The sequence below is a fragment of the Odontesthes bonariensis genome, chromosome 20 (assembly GCF_027942865.1).
Source record: "Odontesthes bonariensis isolate fOdoBon6 chromosome 20, fOdoBon6.hap1, whole genome shotgun sequence".
Taxonomy (NCBI): domain Eukaryota; kingdom Metazoa; phylum Chordata; class Actinopteri; order Atheriniformes; family Atherinopsidae; genus Odontesthes; species Odontesthes bonariensis.
Window position 1 is genome coordinate 22714146 of NC_134525.1, and position 26788 is coordinate 22740933.

Below are 26788 nucleotides of genomic sequence, written 5' to 3' on the forward strand. Positions count from 1 at the left end.
TTTTTGTGTGATCTGTTTACTTGAACTACAACTTACATAATCTTCTTTAATATTTTATTAAAGAAGGGTTTAATACATTAAACCCAGAGGTTTAATGTATTACAACCTCACTTACTGTATCTGACTGTCAGTCTTTATTTTCCATGACATTTTGCTGCTGATCACATTGATTAAAGGCTGGAATAATCCACCACGCCCACTGCCCCTTGAGCTTTTAGTCTATCTGTGTGTGTGTCTGTGTGTGGGTCACATAGGAGCACGCGAACACACCCACAAAGTCAATTAAGCACTCCCATGCTGTGGACTGTGTTTGCTGGAAGAGCCATAACATTCAGGATCCTACGATAAGTCAGTCCCATTAGTGGCTCTCTGTGGGACTGAACGGCTTGCTCCATTTAAAAAAGATTATTTGCACTGTAGATGAGCAGGTCTGTCTGAAACCTGTCAAACAGTAAAATAAATAAATGTGAAGCTTCCCTTCTTCACCCTCTCTGTTTCCTTCCTGCTTCGCACCACACCAGATTACAACAACCTCTTTGTGGCCTTACACAGCCGTCATGTTACCCCACAACTCAGTGTTGCAGCAGGAGGGCAGAAGTGTTGCAACATAAATGAAGATGGTGGAGCCAACCTCCAGTGGGTATACCTGCTAACTACCATCCAAATGTAAGATAAGGTAGCCTGTAAGTGGTGATGGCTCAGAGTCACAGTATCTCTTTATACTGCTTTACAAGGATGGAGTGAATACAAAGTCAAGGTGGAAACAGAGTGGAGTGAACAGATAAAGAGCTGATAAAAGCAGAGTAGATATACTTGGTAGAAAATGACTTGTCCAATCAGCAGAAGCGTTCATGAGGCATGATCAGGAGGTGGTGCTGTATGTGAGTGGGTACGCCATGTGATGGCCAGGCTGATATGGAGGAAGTGGTTTTGTTTGCTTTCGCCGCAGAGTAGTGTGGAGTGAAAAAGGGAGGAGAAAGCAGTGACACATGGATACGCAGCTCACACAGGTCTGACTTGTTCCCCATCCTCCCCGGGAACCCTCCGCGAACCCACCTCCAGGCCAGTGTTTGGCTCCGCTGATCATCTGGATGAATTCAAGAGATTTACGGCCACACATTGCGCGCATCTGCGCTCTGCGATCCAACACAACACCGAGATGCGGTACCTGACCACCGCAGAGCAGCCGGCCGGATGCCTTCACACCGCCGCTGCCACCAATCACACGCAAACTTTACGCCAAAATACCACTAATTACGCATTTACGCACCTGCGCTTCCCCAGTACGAGCAAACTTTACCCGATAATGACAAGGTGACACCTTTACACATACACTCAAAAGGCGGTCCAAGGGTCTAAACCAGTCGCTGAAGACAAAAATGAACCTTACCTTCTGATGAGAAGAGAAGAGAAGCGACAGCAGCTGCTGGTCTGAGAGTCGAGGCGCAGTGAGCCGGTCACCAAAACCAGCTGATGCGTTTAGCGCGCAGCAAACACCAACAGCAGGACTTCCTGTTACTTTACTGTCAAAACAAAGTCCCCGATTACTGTCAAAATAAAATCTCCACACCCAGGCAGATATTATCACCGTGTATTTTTTTCACGAGAGAGGATGGTACATGCATGGTGAGAAAATACCATTTCCAAACAGAAAGACCCCATTGTTAGAATTGGCTTTGTTCTTAGACATTATGAATGAAATAAGTCTCAGTACTTTTCCATTATAACCTAAAGTGATCGAGGAGTAGAAAGACAAAACAATTAGGAAAGCCTGGGAAAGCAAGGGCAGATTCACACACACACATTGTTTTGGGCTGATCCAGAGAATATGACGAAGCATGTTGAACCTACTCATGTCCAATCATACTCGGTCGAATGTGAGTCCAACCTATGCTATAAATAAACATGATAACCGGAAATCATGGCCCAGTCTGACAGACTTCCTGCGGGAGCTCTGTTCCACTGAGCCCAGCGCTGATATGCATTGATGTGTGACTATAAACACTTCATTTTCACTTGAATTACTTAGGTCCGTTCTTGAGCCTCCTACTAAAAGAACCGAATCTAACAAATGGTGCCGTGACACAAGGTTTGAAGGCTAAAGGACAACCACCGTGCGACCGACACCCGTCCGAGGGAGGACGCCTCGAGGTGATAGGAGGGACAGCTTTTTTCAGACAATCAGGCGCCAAGATTAAGGTGAGCAGAACACCCCTTAATGACAAAATGTGAAATTTCTGCATATTGAATAACCTAAATGAAGTTGTCTGTATTAAGTTGTCCTCTGGTCATGGTAAATCCAAGTGTTAATGTACTGTCTGTTTGCATTGAATGGTAACACGTGAAGTATAATACACATAGCCTCACACAGGGAAAGTAGCCTAAATAAGTGTCCTAACAGGTAAATTCGAACAAAGTGACAAGATAAATTCATTTTATAAATGAATGTCCCATGCGGGGAGCTTGTCTTCAAAATTTTGTTCCGTGCACTAATAGCTAAGTGTGGTCGAAGTAGTTATAAAATCCCAAAATATGTGGGTCCACTAGATAGATAAATAAAATTAGTGGAATTCCGACACGGAAAGTTTCTCCTCTGACGAAAGTTAGGACGAGGGATTGAGACTTCCGGGGTTCGAGGCAGTTTCCCGAAACAAAGTCGGATGTACTCAATAAATTTATACTGTAGGACACAGGGTCAGATTTTTTTATTTTCATGCAACTGTGGGGTGGGGTTCGCCGCTCGAAGATATTTGACTGCGCCAGCAGATCTCGAGTGGTTTCTGTTCAATATTGGGGTTGGTATAGATAAAAAGGGGGGAGAACAAGTGGCTGCGCGTGCTATACGGGTCGCTTTGTTCGGGGAAATCAGTATTTTTATGGTGTGACCCAAAGTTTTGGAATAAACAAATGCTTTGATAAGTGGGGTAACCCCGAGAGGTGGAGCGCACAGAACACAGCGTTCTGCGTAGAAGTTTCTTCACTACTTTCAGCATTTAGGCAATTACGTCTCCAAATACTTTGATTAACACGTGTATAACTTTTGAATATGTCACAAAAAATTGAATGAAAGATGGAAGAAATGGTCCCGAGGTGAGAAGTAAAACGAGGGACAGATAAATTGGACTGGAGAAATGCAGAAAAAAGAGTGTGCGAGTTTGCTCCACTGAGGCTGAGTGTGTGTGTTCAAAATGTTTTCAAAACAAACGAGAGACTAAGAATTAAGCACATGCATGATACAGAAGGAAAAAGTTGATATATGATATATTTGATCCCAAAGTTTGACAAAAGTTAATAATTTTTTCAGCATCAACACACTAATAAGAGAACTATAAGGAAAAATTAACAGATTTGGAGGCTTGACCTGAGGCCTGAGGTTACTAACTAAAGATCAGATGTGCAGCAGCATTACAGGAAATAATGAATAATGAATAATGAAAAGCCTCAAACGCTTTTTGAGCCATAATATTCCCAATTTAATTTTATAGTTGTTCTCTTTGTCATAAATGCGCAGACCCTAAGATTGTCTTTTTTTTCAACCCTGTTTATTCTCTCATTCAGCCCTGAGAGTGACAACAATCCAAACAGACTCTGGGTGACAATTGGCCTGTGTTTATAATGATATACTGATTATAATAGGGGTTTAATTTTGTACTGGAGCAAATAGTATTGATTCATCCATCTATTTTAAAATGCATATGATTATGAAAGACACCACAGTATGTATATAAACTGAAAACAGCTTTACAATGAAAAAATCGCAGAGATGAGATAAGAAACAATAAAATCCAGGAAGAACAGTGTTTGAGACATTCATACAAATTGTTGCTGAAATAGGATTTAACTGCTCACTTAAAGAGCTAAATTCAAATACACAAGCAGAGTATTTAGGAGATTTGCTCCTTTAATTAAAATACAATCTGAAAAAATGTTCTACAAAGTGAAACTTTATGATTCCACCTGAAACAGGAATGAGATCCGGCAGTCAGACCATACAACATAAGTTAAAAAACCAGGATTTAGGATTTAATATCACGGCCAGACGGTCAGATGTCTAACAATTTGATATCCTCTTAAAGTTGTTAAAGCTTAGCCTTTATTCTTATTAGGAGATATTAACTTGACTTTAAAATTTTAGCTGCTCGGAATTTCCTGCCTCAGGTCACTAATTCTGAGTCAATGGTTATCAGCAATATTTAGATTCAAACTAAACCATTTGACTATTTAATGAAATCGTTTAACTACTTAACTGCAACAGATTTATGAAACAATTAATATGCTAACTTAATAAAGCAGCAAAGTGTTTCATAGAAGTTTGGATAGATTAGGGCATTGGGATTGGGCATTTAAAAACAGTGAGCAGAGCGCAACTTGGTTAGCCAAAATAACGATCTATGCAGACACAGACTGAATTTGGCTGAAGCTATCCCTATTATGCATTATATTATGCATTATTTAACCTACTATTTCATATGATATACAATATATGACCTATATATGAATGTTTTCAGGTTGTCCCACATGAGGCCTGGACGGGGAGAAAATACCCTGTCCATAGCTTTTTTGGGACACTATGAGGACTTGTGTTAAAGCTGCAGTCTGCAACTCTTTTTCAAGCATAATGCCTGGAACTGTCCGGGGATTCTGAAAGTAGTACATTAAATACCCCAATGCAAAAAAAAAAAGAGTTCTCTAGGTCCCCTATATGTCCCGCTAGGTCCCTCCAAAGCCAGCAGGTTTGTTTACAAAATTGCAGACCGGACCGGTAAAAGGTAACCAATCAGGTTTACGAGCTGGGCTCTGTTGCCTGTCAATCACAGATTGTGCACGCGCGATACAAGGTAGGCTCGTCCCCACGCTTCATTAATCTGGACTTTTGAACTTCTTTACGGCTTGTCTACTTACTGGCCCTCATTTATCAATCGTAGAAAGCATCGTTGATATGAGCGGAGAACTCGTCGTACGCAGAGGCTCAAGTGAGATTTACAGAACATGCGTACCACACCAATCCCATCGTAAAACCGAGCGGCTGTTGATAAATCCGGCGGCTGAAATCCATCGTAATGATCCTAACCACGCCCTCTATAAAAGGCTGCACCTCTAGAATTTGCGACATGGATAGACGAAAGGCGGCAAAGAAACGCTGTCAACACTGTTGACAGCTGGGACGGCTGTCAACAGCGTTGGTGATGTAAATCGCAGACCGGACAAGTTATGTATTTTCCCCTACTGTGATGGTCAATAAAATGTGATAAACTCCAGATTAAATGAAATCTAAAATTGAACAATGTTTTACTTTTTCTCCAATAAGATCAGGAAGAAGTGGTCCGATATGCAGCTCTCCAACGCAGCATGTCACAAACGGGGGGGGGGGGGGGGGTTGGGATTTGAGTGCCTTGGAGGAGAGGGTGGCTGGCCTGATTGGAGCTACGTCTTTGCGTATGCGCAGTGTTAAAGCGCCTCTCCTGTACGGCTCATGAGCCACTCATCATTTTCCCGAAAGAGATTCTGCCGGTCCCGGAACACTCTCCTGCGCCTGATGCGCGCGTTCAGGTCCTCTAACAAAGCCAGATCTGCCATCGTTTCGCCATTACCGCGCCGCTACAATCACCTCTTAAATAGGCGGTTGAATAATGAGCCATCACTCTTCCAATTACGGAGTTGTACTTGTTTAATTTTTTTATTTTTTTAATTTGCGTTTATGTTTATGTAACGTGAGGGTTCGATATGTGGTGGTTGGATCACTCTTGAGGAGAGGAAACAGCAGGATGGAGACAGATAACTTTCTCAAGCAGCACTTTTAATCTGGGTCCACACTTCACAACAACAACACTTCCTCCTTCACAGTTTTCATGTGCCTGAACTAACCAATCAGAAGCTAGGACCTAACCTGAGGTAAAAAGGAAAGAATCAGAAAAGCAGATTCCACAGACTATCTTAACTGATTTAAAGATGCAATTGTAAATATTTAAACATGTAAATATATTAATAATAACTGTGTAACATGAATATGTAAATAGTTAACTATAAAACGTATAACCTTATAACTGCATTTTAGTACATTAATTCAAATATAAATTATATTAACTTCTGAACCTTACATTTACTCCCCCTCCCACAAAAGAAACGTCCTCGTTTCTCCTAAAAGAACTAAATAAAGAAGTAAATAAGCAAGTAACTGTCAACCATAACAACAAAGCCACAGCATCACTTCAGAATGTAATCACTAAGGTATCTGGGAGGTCTAACTGGACGTCTGCCGGGACGCAGCAAGGAGCCAGAATCCGGAGGTCGGGAAGAGGGGACAGTGGCAGATTGATGTACTGGGTCCGTGGGGTGGGCAGTCCAAGACTCAGTCAGGGGAGTGTGGGACTGGGACTGGGGATGTGGATGGCCAGAAGGAGGTGTCGATGAGGAAGCACTGCTGGGGCCAGATAAGTCGCAGTTCATCGTAGCTGTCGACGTTAAAGGTTTAAAGGCTAAGGCACCTGACAATGCAGTCAGACGAGGGAGTTGAGGCTGCCAAGAGTCACACACAGGTGTCCTTTGTCCAAGATCTGGCACAGGAGCATGGTAGGGTCTAAGACGGTTGTAATGGACAATTTGGGACTTGTCAGATTGATCCAGAAGGTAGTGAATTTTGTATGTCACTCCAGGAGAATTTGCATCAAATTCAAGGCACTCCACAATTTCAAAGGGGCCTTTCCAGTGAGGAGTGAGTTTTTGTCTTGCTGTAGTGGGGTCATTTAACCATACAAGGTCTCCAGGAACATAGGGAGTGTGCTTTACACTTTTATCATACTGCCGTTTCTGCTGATTGTGGGCATAATCTCTGTTCCATGCTGCAGAACTGAAGGCTGACTGAAGTTTCTGAGTCAACTGTGCAACATAGTCAGCAGGAGAACCTGGAGTCAATGAAGATGGTATGTTATTAGGCAACAGCATATTGGCAGGCATCCTGGCTTCATGACCATGTGTGAGGAAGAATGGTGTGAAACCTGTTGTAGAGTGAGGGCTGGTATTGTAAGCCAAGGCAACTTGGTTGAGGCAGTCATCCCATTCACCAGGCTGTTGAAGTAGTGTCTTGGCTAACTGATCAATAAGCGTTCTGTTGAATCTCTCAATCATGCCATCACACTGAGGATGATATGGGCTGGTTCGTGTCTTCCGAATGCCCAGCAGCTCACACAGATGTTTCAGCAGGTCAGACTCAAACTGCCGTCCTTGATCCGTGTGAAGCATTTCTGGAATACCATGTTCACAGATGAAGTTTTCAAACAGACATTTTGCAACTGTTGTAGAGCGCTGGTCTGGAATAGCATAGAGGTTGACATACTTGGAAAAATAATCTTGGACAACAAGCACATACCTGTTTCCACGACTTGAGATGGGGAGCTCGAGTATGTCAGCTGCAACCTTTTGGAACGGCTCAGTAGCCTCAATTGTTTTCATTGGAGCTCTTTGTTGAGGTGTGGGACTTCGTCTCGCATCACATGGAATACATTGCTTACACCACAGCTTGATATCACGTGACATAAAGGGCCAGTAACACAGTTGCTGAGCACGTTTCAGGACTTTATCAGCAGACAGATGACCAGTTACCGGGTTTCCATGCAACATCTGCAGAACAGTGTCTTTCAGCACGTGAGGAACAATCACTTGATGGAGCACTGATTTTGTGAATGGGTTGAAAACTGTACGGCAGAGTACTCCATCATGAAAGGTTAGTCTGTGATACTCGTGCCATAGTGCTTTCTCTGCAGGTGTGCGTTTTTTCATGCGCCAATATGGTGGCTTCTGACCTTTAGCTTTCCAGCTACTGACCTCTGACAGAATGGCATCTTGTTGTTGTTCCTTTTTAAAATCATCAGGAGAGAGCTGAAGCACAAATGTGGAGGAAACAGACTGTATAACACCCTGTGAGGAGGCTGGAGGGGACTGTGGTCCAGTCAGGTTAGAGGACACTGACTTTGGATCAGTACTGCAGGAGCTGTGATGTACAGAACTGACGGAACTAGACAGACTCACAGGACTTGGACTAGAAGGTCTCTCATCAGAATGGGGATTAGCCAAAGCAACGGGGGGGGTGCTCTGCTCTGTTGGTCTGATGTTATCAGGGCGACGTGACATTGCATCTGCATTAAGGTGTCGGTAGCCATCTTTGTGAATTACAGTCCATTCAAAAGGATCAATTTCAAGAGCCCAGCGAGCACGACGACCCGTTCTGTCATTGTCAATGGGTATTTTTCTGAGACCCAAGAGAGGTTTGTGGTCGGTGACAATAACAAAAGGCTGTTTGTAGAGGTAGTGGCGAAAATGTCGTATGGCCCAGACTATGGCCCAGAGTTCTCTGTCGTAGGTTGACCATTTCCTTTCTGCTTTTGTGAGAACATGGCTAGCATAAGCAATCACTTTTTCCTGATTTCCTTGTTTCTGACCAAGCACAGCACCAATAGCAAAACATGATGCATCTGTGTAGAGCAGGAATGGCAACGTAAAGTCAGAGAATGAAACCACTGGAGGATTTGTGAGCACATGTTTCAGGTAAGTGAATGCATCCTGACATTGAACAGTCCATTGGAAAGGTGAATTCTTCTCTGTGAGTGCATGCAGGGGGACACTGTGATGCGCAAAGTTTCTGATGAACTTGCGGTAATAAGAACAAAGTCCAAGAAACGCTCTTACTTCTGTAGCTGACCGTGGAATTGGCCAATCTTGAACATTCTTTACATTTCGTGGGTCTGGCTGAATGCCGTCTTTGGATACAACATGGCCTAAAAACTGTACCTAACCTCTGGCAAAACAGCATTTTGATGGATTCAGCTTCAGACCACTTGACTGGAATCTGGAGAGGATTTCTTCCAGGTGCTGGAGATGTTCGCTGAATGAGCGGCTGTAGATAAGGACATCATCCAAATACACTAGGCAGGTTTTCCATGGGAGGCCACGAAGTACCATTTCCATCAAGCGTTGGCATGTGGCTGGAGCGTTGGTGAGACCCATTGGCATAACTTTAAAGTGATAAAGTCCACTGCCTGTTGTGAATGCTGTTTTCTCACGATCTTTCTCATCAAGCTCAACTTGCCAGTAACCATGTTGCAGGTCCATCGTGGAGAACCAAGCAGAGCCAGACAAAGCATCCAGGGCGTCGTCGACTCTTGGAAGAGGGTGGGAATCCTTGATGGTCACCACATTGAGTTTTCTGTAGTCCAAACAGAAACGCCATGTGCCATTTTTCTTGCGCACCAAAACAACTGGTGCAGCCCAGGGACTGTAGCTTTCTTCAATGACGTCTCCCTTTAATAGTTTGTCAACTTGAGTCTGTATTTCAGCTCTCTTTTCTGGCGACACTCTATAAGCTCTCTGTTTAATTGGAGTAGCATCACCTGTACGAATTTGATGCTTGATGATGCTTGTGCGACCTCTGTCTTCTGAGTGTTTACTGAATACTGCTGAGTATTTCCGAAGCAGTGATTTCAGAGACTGAACTTGGGAAGGTGACAGATTGCTTTCATTCATCTGTATAAGTGGAGCAACATCATGTACAGGTGAGGTTGCACAGCACGTGTCTTCAGCTGATATGATGTCAACAGATGAAGCGGAATGAAACTCACCAAGGTGTTGTCCAGCATGCAGCTCAATGTCATCTTTGGAGGGATTTAAGACTCGAACAATAGTTGTGCCATTTTGAACCTCACTGAGAGAGTGTGCCACGATAAGGTCACAGGATGGATTAGGCATGAGAACACCATAGTAATCAGTTGGCATGGGGGAAGCAGGTGTAGCTGCTGACACACAGGCTGTGATGAGGGTTTCACTCATGGCTGGAATCTTAGTAGGCGCTAACACAGACACATTACAGCAGGCAGCCACTTCATGACCTTTGGGCAGTAGAGGAATTTTCATGTCCCAAAGTTGCAGTACTTTGTTTTTGATATCAAGGAGGGCATGGTGTTTCAGCAGAAAATCAAAACCAAGAATGACTGGCTGGTAAGCACCTCTGAGAACTTCAAAGTCCTGTTGCCATATCTGCTTTCCAAGTCTGATCCCAATCGTCAACTTGCCTAAGATGTCCAGGCGCTGACCATTGACTGAGCGAGCTGGCAGAGAGGACGGTGTCATGGGACGTTTCTTTAATGCTGGGTGAGAATTCCGAAAATCTTCGCTCACAATGGAGACAAAAGAACCAGAGTCAATTAAAGTGCACACTTCAATGCCTTCAACAATAGCTAAAATAGAAGAAGAAACAGAGCCATCAGATTGTGAGTCATTATTGTCAGGCATTAACTCTGTAGAATCATTCTGGGGCTGTGGGACCGTAGCTGATGTTTGCCCCTCAACAGCAGCTAATGAAAGTTTCCCTGTCGGTTAGAGCCAGAGTGCGGTTGTCTTTCAGGAGACTGGAAGTGAACCCTGCCACTAGTGTGTGGACTTCCATCTCTGTTTCTCTGTGGAGCAGGACTAGGACTGCGTCTGTATCTGTTTGTGTCATCATTGTCGTGGCGACCATATCTGGAGTAGCGATAGGATTGGCGTGATGGAGAGTAGTGCCGATCACGTTTGTCATTGTCATGCCACTCACGGTTTCTCTGATGAACAGGGGAAGGAGGACGACGTTCAAAGCAGGACTCTGAATCACGACGATAATACTGCTCAGGTGAGTAACAGTCTCTGTGGTGTCTGTTATGGAAGGGTTGTGGAGAGACACTGCGTGCACTGCATCGAGCATCATTGGAGGAAAATCTGCCAGGCTTGGAGTCAACACGCTTAGCCAAGTAACCGTGCTCCTCTCGTAACTGCTGTACTTCACTTTTTAAGCTGTTGACGGTAAGAGTCAGCTGCTCAACTGCATGTAGAAGCTTGTCATCAGGAGGTCTAGGACGAACCATAGCTACCTGTTCTGAAGGTTGAGTGTGTGGAGATGTCACTGTTGTCAGTTGGAGCGCTGCACGTGCTCTCTCACAGCGGCTGGCGATACGCACGGCGTCGCCAAGATCCTCAGCACCCATCTCATGAATTTTAGACTGTAAGTTTGGGTCTAAGCCAGCAACAAAGCGGCGAAATTTTTCACCCTCTATTGCATTACGGTCATAGTCGGGAAAAGCTTCAAGTACAAGACGAGTGATGTCTGCACTGTACACATCCAAACTCTCACCTGGTTTACGAGGTCGAGCATTGACATGAGTCTGAAAGAATGGTAGGGAGTACTTTGGTCCAAAAACATTTCTGAGTTTTTCTTTCACTGAATCATAGTCCCTCTGGGTTGAAGTAGGAAGGCTGTCCCAATACAGAAATGCAGCATCAGTTAGGCGAGTAGGAAGGATGGAGGCCATCACTGTAGACAAATCCGTATCAGTTGAACTCATAGCTTGCACTGCCACTTCAAAGCGTCGAGACCAACTTGTGAAAGATTCAGTCCCATCTCCTTTAAAAGCAGTTGGAAGATCAATTTTCAGGGAACTGGAGACAGAACGCATGGCTAGGGAGGCAGCACCTGTTGTTGTAGCATCCAGTCGGCGTGGAGAGGGAGAAGACTGCAGCCCAGCTTCACTTTCATTATCCGACATGGTGACAAAATGTCCAGTTCAAAAAAATCACAAAAAGCATGGAAAGTAGAGAAAAAGAAAAATACTGCAAAAGTCCTTAGTATCTCCAAACTTTCAGTTAATCTGCTGCCTTCCAAGAGTGTAAAAAAAAATCCAGATGGCACAGAAGTGACTTCATCCACAGTTCAGGGGAATAAAACTCACCAAATGCGCAAAAACCACCAAAATAACACCACGCTGCCACCAAATGTAACGTGAGGGTTCGATATGTGGTGGTTGGATCACTCTTGAGGAGAGGAAACAGCAGGATGGAGACAGATAACTTTCTCAAGCAGCACTTTTAATCTGGGTCCACACTTCACAACAACAACACTTCCTCCTTCACAGTTTTCATGTGCCTGAACTAACCAATCAGAAGCTAGGACCTAACCTGAGGTAAAAAGGAAAGAATCAGAAAAGCAGATTCCACAGACTATCTTAACTGATTTAAAGATGCAATTGTAAATATTTAATCATGTAAATATATTAATAATAACTGTGTAACATGAATATGTAAATAGTTAACTATAAAACGTATAACCTTATAACTGCATTTTAGTACATTAATTCAAATATAAATTATATTAACTTCTGAACCTTACATTTATATTTATGTTGAAGTCAAATAAAACATGGGCCTTCTTTGAAGTGATAAGTCTGTAATTTTAACCTAGGGATTTGTTGCGACTCATGAGGCACACACTAGTGACGCTGCTGTTTATGTATGCTATTGCAGTCACCGCAAGTCAAAATGGAAAAGTGCGTACACTGCTTCAGACCTGTCGTGGCGATTTCATCTTTCCTGCGCTCACGATGGATTTGATAAATGCCAACCTTTGCGCAGAAAAGAACGTACACACGACCTACGCATGTTTTTCGTCTTACGCAAGTTTGATAAATGAGGGCCACTGTGTCTTCCATGATCGCAAATGACAGGTGAGTTGATGAATGAGGAGTCGTGTACGCAAATCTGGCGTGAACGTCTACGTGCACGAGTTCTCATGTGTTTTGAAGGGGCGAGACAGGAAGTTGAATAACTTTTTATTTTTCAGTTAAAAAATAAGCATTTCTTGCATTTTGCGACTACGGAGGTCACCGTTTTCAACTTCAAGCGTTCTGATAGATCATGTAAACTCTTAAAATGCCAAAAAGTAGGACTTTACGTATGACAACAACAAATCTTGCAGACTGCAGCTTTAATGTGGGAAAAAGGCTCGGTTGCCAAGCGACAGCCATGGTGAGTGGGGGCTGAGGAGTTCCCAAAGGGGGAGTTCCCAAAGGGGGCACTAACGGCTTGGGGGACAAGGGCTACCTGAGGGAGAAGGAGAAGGACGCCAATAGGTGGCGTGATGGTTGAAAGAAAAAGGCTATGAATGGGATGAATGAAATGTTCTGTAATTAGGTGTTTTGGGTCATCGGAAGACGTTCCATTAGAGATGACCAGAAAGTTTTTAATCTACTACACTAAATCGATCAATCAATCAGACGTTATTTATATAGCACTTCTCATCCAAGACAATATTTCAAACCGAATGAAGCAGTGAAACCCAAGGCCACATACAGACACATGCACACTCGCATATAAAGCCACGCACACACACACACACACACACACACACACCACACATACTGGAAAAAGGGACCACAACGTGATCCTCAAAGAAAAATAAAGGATGAATTAGGATAAATAAAGAAATAAAATTAAACTAGGCTTTTAATATCTGTATGGAAACATGTTATGGTATCATGTTATGGTTAGGAACAGCTCTGATGTCACACCGTTGGTACCAAATGAGGTGTTTCTGATTCAATTAGAACCGGAAAAAACTTAATGCTGATCCTGAACTATCTGTGTACGGCCAGTGCCATCCTCTACGCTATTGCATGCTGGGGCAGCAGACTGAAGGTGAAGGACGCCAACAGACTGAACAAACTCATCCGCAAAGCCAGCCACGTTGTCGGAGAGGAGCTGGACTCTCTGACAGCAGTGTCAGACGGAAGGATGCTGTCCAGGATCAAATCCATGCTGGACAATCCTGCACATCCTCTTCATAATGTGTTGGTCAGCCACAGAAGCACCTTCAGCCAGAGACTGATTGTACCACGCTGCACCACAGAGCGCCACAGGAAGTCATTCCTGCCTGTGGCCATCAAACTGTATAATTCCAGTCTCTGACATCACTTCACCATGTGCAATAACCCATCACCTCGTCATAACAATAATAATTAGCTACTGAGTAGCATTGTAAATACTGTTTATTGTTTATTCTATTTTTGTACATATCGATATTTTTATTCTTATTTTATTTTTATTTTATTTTTTTCCCTATCTTATTCTTATTAATCTTTATTTTCCTGTAAATAAGAGCACTGCAACAAAAGAATTTCCCGCAAGGGATTAATAAAGTTATTCCGATTCTGATTCTGATTCTAATCTCATGAATGCTGGACAGCAACTTGGTGAGAATTCTGGTGTTGTCCTAAAAACAAGGATCATACCAACTGGGCTGATGTTGATCGTGATGATTTGTTCACTAGATAATTTGAATTTTTTTTCACAGCACAATAAGGAGATGACACTGAATTTCTCATTAAGGCTGCACAGCAGGTTGATGACTATTCTACTTCCAAAACCAAGGGTTTTACCAACTGGCCAGTTGTTTTGTTTTGGTTTATGTTTGTTTTATGATTTTTTATTTTTATTTTCATTTATTTTCTTTATTTTGGTTTTGTTTTGATTTGAGTTCCATATGAAAAATAAAATATAAAATGTAAAAAATATAAAAATAAAATGAATTGGGCATTAAAATTGAACCTTTCAAAGAGAGATGCCCCAAGTATAGAAATACAGTGCAAATGACATTTTGCACTACTCCGCTGCGAGATTTGCTAATATTATTCCACAGATTCAGAACCACTACAGGACGTATGGCCGGAGGACTCATAAGCTTGAGTTCTGGGAGGCCTTGCCCATCATGCCAAGATGATGGTGGAGAACTACAAAACGAAATTATCCCAAAAGAAAATTAGTTAGGGAGGGGATGCTGAATATCCCTCAAGGAAGCGATGTACTGGTGACCTCTCCTTCCAAGATTAGTTCCGGATCAGAATACTGAACAGACGTTCAGCCAAGAGGAAAACAGAGCACCGACAGGATTGGACCACAAGAGACCCCACGACTCGTCATGTGGTCATCTAAGAAAGATATATAATCTAAAAGAAAAGTTAATCATAATTGTTCAAGAGGCTAATATACTCATATAGTCGAGCATTGGTTAAATTTATATTTGTTGTGTTTCACTTTTTAAAGTGTTTAGCTGATTCCTCTTAAAGGCTGATAATGAATCATTTTTAGAATGTCAATTGCCAGTGGGGTGACTCGGCTGTTTGGAGCGGGACCTTAGACTTTGAACGGTAATAAGTTGGTCGGTCGCTAAACGGAAATGGGGCCATAGATGAATTTTTCCCGGTTCAGCCATCGGGTTTTCGCTCCTATTCACTGCAAACGGTGGACGAGCCTGCTGGTAATGTTAATGGCCGTATGCAATGTTTTAGGTTTTAGGCCATAATGAACAAAGAGTCCACACAGACGATGGGTTCGGGGCCACATACACACAATACATATAGCAAATTATTATTTTCTACATATAATCTATTAAGAAATGTGTTCATTTGTGGAGTTATTATCAGTTGAGTAAGGAAGGTTTTAAACTTACTAGAAAAGAGTCTCTATTTCTAGAATCTTGATTAATACTCCTGAAATAGAAGGTTTTGCTAACGCATCACAATTATTTTCTAAATGTGCTTATTTGCAGAGTTATAATCAGTGACTTATGAAGGTCTTAACCCTCTCGAAAAGAGTTTCTGTTCCGAGTAAGATGATGGAATAGTCCTGACTTGAAAGTGTAGCTTAAGCACTACAATTATGTTTACTATTTCCATGCCTGTGCAATGAAGACTTGCTTGCTGCTTTAATTGCAATGATGAACAGCTTTCACATTAGCTTACATAATAATACATGAAGTCACATCAAAAGGGGGGTGACAGACGTCTCCTAACTGGTTGTGCTACATCTCAAAAGGTAAGTGGCTCTTGCAGTTTGGGGGGTGACTTCTAAAGTCTTGCTAGGACAACAATAACTGCGTTCTGTCTGCATCTTTTTATTCACTTTATGAGAAGCTTTTATTGTCGTTTCTGCTGTACAGGAACTGAACACTTTATTAAAATGGAAGAAAAAAATAAATAAATCACTTCAAACACTCAATATACACTGAAAACAAAATCAGGAAGAATTTTCCAGTAACAGTGGAAAACTGAAAAAAATAGAATAACTTTTGTTTTGAAAACAGAATGCAGGAAAGCAGAGCGTAAATGGCGAAAAACTAAACTTCAAATTCACCATGACCTCTACAAACAAAGTCTTTGTAATTTTAACCACGGGTTACTCCGGGCTAGACAGCAACACTTATCTGAAATGATTAATAAGAACATCAACAACACTCGTGCTCTGTTTGCTATGGTTAATAAGCTGACAACCCCCCCAAAACAGATAGTTTCAGAACTCTGTTCCACAGAAAAACGCAATGAATTTGCTTGTTTTTTCAATGAAAAAAATCAAATCTATAAGGCTAAATATCAACATAAATGAGCAAAATAATAAAATGACGCAATCCTTAAAACCACCTAGGAATCAATCAACTATGATGTCAGAATTCAATACAGTTGACCAAAAAAACATCGAAGAAACAGTCCAGCATCTTAAACCATCGACATCCTGTCTTGACACAATGCCTTCTGACTTCTTTAAATCTATTGTAAGCTCTGTCCAAACAGATTTGCAGCAAATAATAAACTGGTCACTTAAACCAGGCACGTTTCCTAAACCATAAAAGTAGCTGCCATCAAGCCACTCCTAAAAAAGACAACATTGGATGCTTCCATTTTAACCAACTACAGACCCATCTCAAATCTTCCTTTTATAGCCAAGATTGTTGAGAAAGTGGTTTTTAATCAACTCAGTAACTTCTTGAACTCCAGTGGACTCCTTGACAAATTTCAGTCAGGCTTCCGACCTCACCACAGTACAGAAACGGCTCTTATTAAAGTGTTAAATGACATAAGGTTGAACACTAACTCAGGCAAGGTGTCAGTTCTGGTATTGTTGGATCTCAGTGCTGCATTTGACACTGTGGATCACAGTATACTGCTGAACAGGTTGGAAACCTGGGCAGGACTCAGCGGGACAGTCCTAGAATGGTTCAGGTCCTACTTGGAGGAGCGGAGTTATTTTGTGACTATTGGAAGTAATCAATCTGATCGAGTGGCTATGACATGTGGAGTTCCTCAAGGGTCAGTTCTTGGACCCCTTCTGTTCACTCTATACATGGTGCCTCTGGGTCAAATTCTGAAGAACTCTAAAGTCAACTACCACAGCTATTCAGATGACACACAGATATATCTCGCACTGTCTCCAGATGACTGCAGTCCTATAGAGTCATTGTGCGACTGCTTAGAGCAAATCAAAAAGTGGATGAACCAAAATTTCCTTCAGTTAAATCAAGAAAAAACTGAGGTCATTGTGTTTGGCAACAAAGAGAAGAGGTTTGCTGTCAGTAAACATCTTGAGTCACTGTCTCTAGAAACTAAAGACCAAGTCCGGAACCGGCGTGCTGATAGACTCAGACCTGACCTTCAACTATCATATCAAATCAGTCACCAAATCAGCCTTTTATCAACTTAAGAACATATCCAGAATTAAGGCTTTCATACAGAATAGATTTTAAAGCTCTGCTGCTCGTCTACAAATCACCGAATGGTTTAGGTCCAGAATACATGAATGACATGCTAGGAGAGTATAAACCCAGTAGAGCTCTGAGATCTGCTGACTCAGGTCAGATAGTGGAGCCCAGAGTTCAAACTAGACACGATGAAGCAGCTTTTAGCTGTTATGCTGCACACAACTGGAACAAACTACCAGCAGAACTGAAATCAGTCCCAACTGTAAGCACTTTAAATCCAGGTTAAAAACATTTCTCTTTCGGTGTGCTTATGGTTGAGTTTATATCTTTCTTCTCCCCCTCTTCTTTGATTGCGTTTAATTTTTATTCTATTTTTTTTTCTTTAAATTGCTGCTTTATGCTGTTCTTTTAAATGCCTTGTCTTTATGTAAAGCACATTGAGTTGCCTGTGGTATGAAATGCGCTATATTTGCCTTGCCTTGCCTTAATTCAACCAGCAGCAAAGTAGAAAAATCCTACATGATTTTATTTCACATATTTCTTAATGAACATATACAAAAAATACTTTTTCAGTATGTTATTGCACAAATGTTCATGAATGGACTGAAAAGAAGGCATTTCTGTCCTAAAAGAAAAAAAAAAAAAACATGAATAGGAACTCTGCAGATTTTAAATAAAAAAATTTACACGAGTTTCTTGTATAACATGGCTACCAGAAGACAAGGTGAAATACTGCAGGAATCAAAAGGAAGAACACACTCAGTTTCCATAAAGAAAAAAAGCATTAAAGTTGATTATTGTGGTTTAACTCAGTAAATTAATGCCCCAGGTGGAAAACTGAGGTGTCTAAAGTCTTAAAAAGGTCCTTAAATGGAGTCAGGGCCACATTTCCTCCTTCCTCTGAGGCGTGCTTTGCTCTCGGTCGCGTGTGATGCTGCATCAGTGGCGTCACCCGTTTGAATGGGAAGGTGTGTGTTCCAGAGTTTCTCCCTGAAGACTGGGTCAGACCTGGACCGCCGACGGTCAGAGCCCCAGCTGCCACGGAGGAGCTCTTAGGAATCTGAGAGGAGGGCCGGTGCTCTGCTGAGTGTTCAGCTGCTGTCTCAGAGCAACGTCTGAGGGAAACTGGACTCTGAGGAGCAGAACAGAAAAACAAGAGATGTGATTAAACTTCCCATTTCATGTTTTTCCATGTTTTCTGGCTTATCCGCAGTTGAAATGATGCATTGTTGCTTTAAACGTCACCCAAAGCTAAAAAAAAAGGCATGTTTTTGTATTTTTATACAGAAGGAACTCATTTTATCTGCAAAAGCTCGCACATTTTAAAAGTGGAAGTTATCTTGTTGAAAACAATGCGATAACTTCCGCTGATCTTTGGTTGGGAGGGCAAGCTCACCCCCTTCAGCTTCCCTAAAGACTCAGAAATCTTGAATCAGTGGATGTGGTTTGCTTTTCCTGCCAACAACAGCCAGGAATAAGCTTTGGAATTGTGCAATACCCTTCATTAACAACACTGACTTTGCAGGGAGACTGAAACTGAAAGTTGAGGCTGTTCCAACTAAAAGCCACGAATCTGAACAGTGAGGGAAGCCGTTTCAAGTGTCTGTGCTGTGTTGGCATTAGACTTATGAAAGGATTTAAGTCCAAACATCTTGGCGATACTGAGTGAAAAGGAAGCTAAAGGGGCTGGCGATACTATGTGTTAAGAAATTTATCCAAAAGACGACTGAGCGTTTCTATTCGTTGCTTCTATAACAGCTTAGAAACATGGAGTTACTCAAATAAAACGGTTATGAGCAGATTTACCAAACAGAGAAGTCCTGCTGTGATCTTCGTTATGTCGATTCTTCGTGCTGCTCACTTTGATGTTGTTCAGGATCTAATTCTGACTCGAACACGCATGTCTGGATCTCATGTGGCATTTTTCTCAAAATGTTTCCTTGTTTAGCTGTTGTAGCTTTTTAGCCGACATTTGCAGTCGTGCATTTTTACGAGTCAACCTCCAGGAATCAGAAGACAATTTAGCCCGATCCTTGTCAGGAGGAGGCTTCCCCCAAAGAAAGCCCTCCCTCTTTCTGAGCAAACTACAAGCTGTTTGGAGTTATGGAGAATGCAAAGCTAATCCTTTGCTAAAGCAGTGCTCCGTGACTTGTGGATCCGAGAGCTGAGCACAGCAATCTCCCAGAACAAGAACCAGTGACCATCACACCCAAGAAAGAGTCAAGTATGAAGAGCTAGACAGCACCAGAAGATGAGCTCACGACCCTGTCATCTGTTCATCAGCTGTTCTTTGTCAAAGTCACTCAGATCTTTACACTGCTCCACTTCTTTTCCTCCAACACATCAGCTTCTTTGCTGACATGTAAATCCAACTCATTGTAACAATGGAATGCTTTGAGCTTCACCTGTACGTGGTTTTGATGCTGTGGCCTGATCTGTACATTTTGTCACGAACACTCTCACTAACAGCCCGCTAATCAAGTATTTATAGTAGTAAAATACCTACCATGTTCTTTTTATCTCCATCATCTCTTTCACTCTTCTGCTGAGGCTCCAACGCACAGCCCGCACCGCTCTTCTTTTCACTCTCTAAAATCCAAACAATTACAGAAATGTGTTAAATTCTACAGGGATGAAGCGTTTTATTGACTGTGAATAAACACTACCTGAGTGGACGATGCTCTGACTACGGTGCTGTTGATCTCCATCCTCTTTGTACGGCTTCAGACTCAGAAAGAGGGTTTTCAGAAATGAATTTGAAGAGGTTTCTACAGCAGAGTCTACAAGATGAACACAGCTTTAACAGATAGCACATTTAGCACATTTCAGCAGCATAATTACATGGTCTAATGCCAACAACTGGCATCAGCATATGAATGAAAGTGCATCACGTCCTCACCTCTGGAGGATGTAATGTCTGGCAGCTGCTGCACAGTCTGAATTGTAGATGGATCACTGGGACAATCGGACATGAGGCTGCAAACTGGAGTCACCAGATGCTTTTCAGGATCATTCTCATTCTTAAGGGACAATTTAGGAGATTCCAGCCTGTGAGAAGTTTGATTGGCATTTTTTCTGACCGGGCGTGGGACAGGAGACTTTAAACCAGGAGCTCTTTGTTTGCGGATCGAGGATGTGTTCTCAACTGACTGCTGACTGCAGGGAGGAGTTGTAGGGTGAGCCGTTTGAGAAGGCAAGCACTGGAAAGAGGCAGGAGTCTCAACGAGAGGGGTTGCAAAAAGGCTGAGGAAGGATGTGGCAGAGGTTTTCTTTCTGGTCACATCTTCAGACTTGATCACGGCTTGAGGAGAAGCTGGAGCTGTCACGGAGTCAGATGCTGGCGTCACACTATCATTGAGAAGGCTGGCAGAAAGGGTCTTATTACATCCAACTGAAAGATCACTATGACTTGACATTTTACTGCGGGCCTCTGGGGTGACGTCAGATGAATAAGACTCCAGTGTGCTCGGTTTGATATTAGATTGTCTTTTCTTAGAGCTTTGGTGGATCTCACTGAATTGTTTTGCTGCAAAACGATGAAACGCAGCAGCGTTTCCAGAGTCTTTTGTCTTAATAGAGCCACTCACACGTTCAATAGGACCAGCAGCTCTGCCTTTCAACTCCTTGAAAGCCAAGGATGGAGGGAAAGGCTTTCTGAAAGACTGTGAATCAAATGTCGGACAACAAAGATGTGGCTTCAGTTTGGTAGGTAATGTCTGACTTGTGAGCGTTTCATCTCCTTTGCTTTCAGAGGATGCAGACTTCTCTGGTTTGACTTTATGCGAAGTTATTTCAACATCTTCCTGGCATTCTGACATATCTGCATCTAGTTTCTTATGATCTCCAGAATTAAGATAATGGTCAGCGTAAGTCTTTGAAGTCAGGCCGGTGCTCACTCGGAGGGATGGCAAGCTCTTGTACATTCGTTGCTTGGATATGCTCACTTCATCTCTTTTATTTAGTGATACCTTCCCATTTCGTTTTTGCGAGCTAAATAAAGGGACTGAGATTTCTTCTGAGGTTATCTTTGGAGCATAGGACACAGTTTGTGCACTGCGAGGGGTAGATGTTTGGCCAAACGTAGTTTCTTTAGTTCCGGGAGTTGTAAAGAAACTGGGGAAAGGTCTGGACAGCTGAGGTCCAAGCACAGCTTCCACTGAATAACAAACTGGCTCCTCTTGGTTATGAGGGGTTGATGGAGGGCTGGGAGGCTGGGCAGCGTCTGACACGGGCACATCTGTGGCGTCGGACGATGCCTCCGTCTGACATGTTGACGTTTCCTTCTCAGCCTCGCTGCAGTTGTAAAAGCTAGGCCTGTAAAAAAGTTATAAAAGATCTCCAAATGATTAGATTATTAAATCATCTGCCAGGAGTGGTACGTTTGTATGTGCATACCTGAGTGGATGTATCACTATTTCGGGGTTCCCATTTGTTTCTGTGGTTTCAGACTCCTCTGTTTTCACGGACGACTCCTCACTAGTTTTTTTGGCAAGTTCATGCCGATCATTTTCGATTTTTAAAACCTGCAATGAAAAGATGATCATATCCCTTGAACAACAAAGCAATAAATGTTGGAAATTTTGACCACGTTTCCACAACTACACTTCCACATCACTGTGGAAGAGACAAAAGTCGTGTGGAAAAGTGTTGAGCTACCCCTTTTTCCTTGTATAGAAAGAAAACAGGAAATAAGTGCAGTGGCTTATTAAAAACATTTCCAAACATAAACATAAATACAGAATATAAGGGAGAAACAGAGTTTGAACAATTTTAAGGAGTTTTATAGTGAATATTTGATCTGAGCACCTTTATTCTCCAACACAGCCTGAACCCTCTCAAACAAGCTTTCTGTCATTTCTTTAAGGAGTCCTCAGGAGTTCTCCAGGCTTCTTGAAGGACATCCCAAAGCTCTTCTTTGGATGTCGGCTGCCTTTTGTTCCGTTCTCTGCCAACATGATCCCACACTGCTTCAGTAATGTTGAGGTCCGGGCTCTGGGGAGGATTCATCCCTCCATCAGACCTGTTGCCACTGATTTTCAGTCCACTTCTTGTGTCATTTGCCATAGCTCAGCCTTTTCTCCCTGTTTCCCTTCCTTAAGAACGGCTTCTTGACAGCCACTCTTCCATGGAGACCATTTCTGATGAGGCTTGGGCCAACAGCAGATGGATCAGCTGAAGGTCCAGATGCATCTCTCAGCTCCTGTGTCAGGTCTTTGCTGGATTTTTTCCTCTTTCTTAAGGACATCACTTTCAGATCCTGTTCATCTGCTGTAGATAGTTCTTTAGGCCTGACACTTCTTCTTTTGTCCTCCACTTGTCCAGTTTCCTCAAATGTTTTAAGGACACACTGCACACCATGCTGAGATATGCCAAGTTTTCAGCTAATAGCTCTTTGGGAATCACCTTGTTGCTGCAAAAATACTATTTTCTGTCTGTCAAACTGTTAACTTTGGTGTTTTTCATAGATGAAACTAAAGAAATGGGAACAAATGATGTGTCTCTGTGACAGGCTGCTAGTAACAAAGAGCCAAAAGATACAGTTTAAAACTGCTTCTTTGCCAAGTTGTCTGTTATGTGTCGACACAACACTGGTTCATCCCTTGAGTTAGGAGCCTTTTTTCTGCTTGAATGATTCATAGGTGGCCAATACCCAAAGACAAACTTTAAAAGACCTTCAGAAAGCCTGGAGAATTATTGCTCAAGACCACTTTAAAATATTACAGAAAAGTCTGGCTGATTGGAAGGAAAGAAAAAGACACGAGGGCTGGATAAACACTTTGACACAGTGCTGTACACACCTTATCCAACAGTTGTTCAGTGACGTCATCAAGTGGCTCATGGGAAAACTTGCAATCTTCTCCTTGAAAGCATTTTCCTTTTCTGTGAAAAAACTTGCACGGAAATGACTGTGGAGCTCAGTAAAGGAAACATCTGACATCCAAACGCTTGCAGATTCAAACAATTACCAGTACACTGAGTTTCTAACCGAAAAAAAGGCACAACTTTTGCATTTGAGCAAAAGGATATTGTGCATGTATGGGCAGCTCTCCCCTTTGGAGCATGCTCCTTGAACGTAAAATTTGCAGACGTCTTTGATGAGATCATTGTGCCCCTGAACGTGATCCAGTTGGCAGTCATTAGCCTGGACAGAAAAGGGGAAAAAGCTTTTTTTCAGGAAAAGTATTTCATGAAAAAATGAACGGCTTTCACCTTGAAGATAAAGTTAACTTGTGAGCTTTGATGTAACCTGCCTTGATGCATCGCCCCCGGAGGAAATGTCGACAAATTAACCGTCCGTTCACCAACAACCCATTCTGCTCCTTAAACTCTTGAGTCATGAATTTTGTTTTCACCTGAACGTCATGAGTGGGAAAATGATTACAACATTGACATTCTAATCTATTAAGTGAACTACATTTTCAAAGAGAAGTGTATTTTGACTCCTGTCACCGACAGCCAGGTCCTTCTTACCTTATTGACGTCTCTACGGGTTCTAGCTTTTCTTGACACCGGTCCATTTCTGTAATTACTTCGGTCTGTGTACTGCTGATGTTTCTCCGTCCTCTTTCCATTTTTAGATTTATTTTTCTGACTTTTGCTGTGTCTGGCATTGCAGCCAGGTTTATAGCTGTTTGTCATTTCTTTAGTGTGGCCAAGACCTTTATGCTCACCGTCATTGCCCTGCCTTTGGTAGCGGTTGGCTTGGGTGTTTTCACCATAAGTTGTGGTGGTCTGGGGCTGGTGACATCTCCTCTGTCAAAAGGTAAAGAATAGATATTAAATCTCAAGGAAATTTGGATATTTGCAGCATTTATACAACTTCATATTGTGCAGCCAAACAACAGAATTTTCTTGTTGATAATCCTTTTTAACTGCCCATCTAATCTACAGAATAGAAAATAATTCTATGTTCTTAACAGTCAAAGGAGAATTATATTGTTGCAGAGTAATATTGAATAATTGAGGATCAAAACAAAATAAATAAATATGAAGAACAAAGGCTTTAATGATGCATAATATTTATCAGCATATAAATTACACATTCACATTGTCGGCTGCAGGCATTCCTTGTTTTTTCCCTTTTTTGTCGGTTTTCCAATCACCTTCTCAGACTCACAAACCATAAGTCTAACAAACTGTTTGACAGGTAGTCAATCGTTTGTGAAGGCATCCACTTGTATCTTTTGGAACAGGCGGAAGTGTATCAAATGCACTGGAGAAATCAAAGAACACGATCCTCACAGTTTTACTTGCTGTGTTCGGCATCTTCAACTTCTCACATTCTTTAAGAACACATCTGTATTACTTTGATTCAATAAAATACATAATCACAAATCAATCAGATCTACTCGTGCTTTAATGACATAGCAGATTTTGATCCTTACTCTGACTTACTGAGATAAACAGCATTTAACACCTCTTGGTGAGATCTTAATTGTTTGGGTTTATTTTCATTTTATTTTTAACCTTTATTTAACCAGATAAAAGCTCATTGAGATCAGGATCTCTTTCACAAGTGAAGCGACGGATCAGTATGGCCTGGAAATGTTGAACCTGCTTCGTATTTCAAGCACCTAGCAGACGCTGATGGAGAACACACAGATTAAAGTGTTAAATGTTAAGTTCTGCTCACCTTCATGTAATAATCGGGCTGCCCAGCCTGTGTTTTCCTCTTTCTGCCTCTTCTACCATCCGGAGACTCGTTCCTGTAAAACACAAAACTTGAGTGTGAAGCAGCGGAGCAGGGGTAATTCACACAGAAGTGTTTCTGTTCATTGAATTAAAATCGTTCACCGGTATGTGACGCCTGAACGATCCTGACTCCTGACGTCTTCATCGAAGGTTGGCAGTCCCGTGAACAAGTTTGATAAAGCCATTTTGTTTTCGTCAGGATTTTTTTGTCTTTGTTAAAGGCTTGCAGTTAGAAGATAACAAACTCTCATGCACGTGGGAGTGACGCTTACAGATAAACACCTGCTCCAACAGGTAATCTTAACACAGGTCACCCTGTTGTGATTTTCATGTTACCTGCTCTGACCATGGGAGTATTATGGCTCTGACCTGCAGACTTCTGGTGCTTCACATGTTTCCGTCAGAGAGCTGCATCACGCTGTCGTCTACTTCCGTGTTTGAGACCTACGTCACCTTCTTGGACTCTACCAAATGCAGGCAGAATGGGAGGGGGGATGCTGCACGCTGACACCGCCTATTTTAAGCTTTTTTTTTTTTTTTTTTTAATTTCCTGATCGAAACCGTCTTCTTGGAAACTGGACTGGGATTTTATACTTATTAGAAATTGGTGAAATAAAAGAAACTGACTTTAACGTGACTGCACAAACATTATCTTTTTTCCCACCCCTGTGTTGGAAAAAAGACAAAACATGAATATGCACCGTCTAAAAAAAAAAGAAATACAACCCCAGGCAAACAAATATGCATTCACAACTACTGGATGATATTTATTCGGCTTTTTTATTTGTTACAAAAAAAAAGCACAGTATCTTGCAGTTGAATAATTGAATCAAGAAGAGGAAAAAAATAGAATTTTTCAGAATCAGTTTCAAACTTTCTTGTATAACAATTAACAGATCATCTTGCAGGATGGAGCCTTGTCATAGACCATTTTCTTTCATTTTCCTCCATAAATTTGAACTCAGATTGAGATCATACAGTCTGCTGGCCGTGTCATTGAATTGATGTCTTTGTTGTAGCGAAATTTGAACACTTTTTCCTAATGGTCATTTTTGTAGGTTTAAATACGACATCTTCACCTTCAGAAGTCATATTCATACCATTCTGCTTCTGTGAAGTCAAATAAAACACATGGCTCAAAAGTATCACAAAGTGAAGAACTCAATCACTTTACGGTTATCTTACAGCAGTTGAATTAATATCTTAAAACAGTACTCTGGTGCCCAAGGTGAAAGGAATCAGCATCATGCTCCACTACAAGATGGTCAAAGCAAGCTCTGCTCATCACGATGCATCCAAAGTATACAAGTCAACTATTTAGTTTGCAGCTTTTTTCCTCTTTTCGCTTGTCTCTCAAGACTCGATATTTTCACACACATATTAGAGTGTATTAGTACGCAGAGGGACAGTGATAGTAGCAAATTTAAATTCAAATTAAACAGCAACAGCAAAATACGCCAAAAAAAAACCAACAAAAAAACAGACCAGTGGCTGTGTGACTAAATCTGTGGTAGCACCACCTCTGATAAGATCATACTCAGTGGCAGTGCACGACACAGGGTTGTTAAACGTGCAGCTGTCTGCGTCAAGGCCATAACAAAAGTTCAACTTACATTACAGGTGTTTTATTCAGACTTTCTGCTTTCCAAAGTCGTCTGTTACATCCATCAGATTCAGCTGCCGTCGCTGGCTTCATTAAAGCTTTCCTCTGAATCTTTTGTTTCGGCGCTCCAGTTTTTTTTTTTTGTTTCCGTTTTGCTGCGTAGTTACACACAT

General features: G+C 42.0%; 2 protein-coding genes across 3 annotated transcripts in view; both read right to left on the reverse strand.

Moving 5' to 3' along the window:
- The window catches only part of pld1b (phospholipase D1b), a 67994-nt gene extending 66522 nt beyond the window's left edge, over nt 1-1472 (reverse strand). Inside the window, exon 1 of the mRNA XM_075452984.1 lies at nt 1391-1472. The gene's annotated coding sequence lies outside the window, so the exon portion shown is untranslated. The remainder of the gene's footprint in view (nt 1-1390) is intronic.
- Nucleotides 1473-15838: 14366 nt separating this feature from the next.
- On the reverse strand, nt 15839-25453 carry LOC142370165 (uncharacterized). Of its 2 annotated transcripts, none has more exons than XM_075452613.1 (11): nt 25382-25453; nt 24954-25026; nt 23792-24073; nt 23572-23673; nt 23347-23462; nt 23119-23227; nt 21716-21843; nt 20220-21634; nt 19987-20100; nt 19827-19909; nt 15839-18452 (listed from the first exon to the last, which is right to left on the reverse strand). In XM_075452613.1, the coding sequence occupies exons 2-11, from the start codon at nt 24957-24959 to the stop codon at nt 18138-18140; spliced, it is 2670 nt and encodes an 889-aa protein (XP_075308728.1). In that variant the 5' UTR covers nt 24960-25026; nt 25382-25453; the 3' UTR covers nt 15839-18137. The 2 variants fall into 2 exon arrangements, with proteins under 2 accessions (XP_075308728.1, XP_075308727.1); XM_075452612.1 differs by having other exon boundaries at nt 25115-25433.
- Between the last annotated feature and the right edge of the window lie 1335 nt (nt 25454-26788).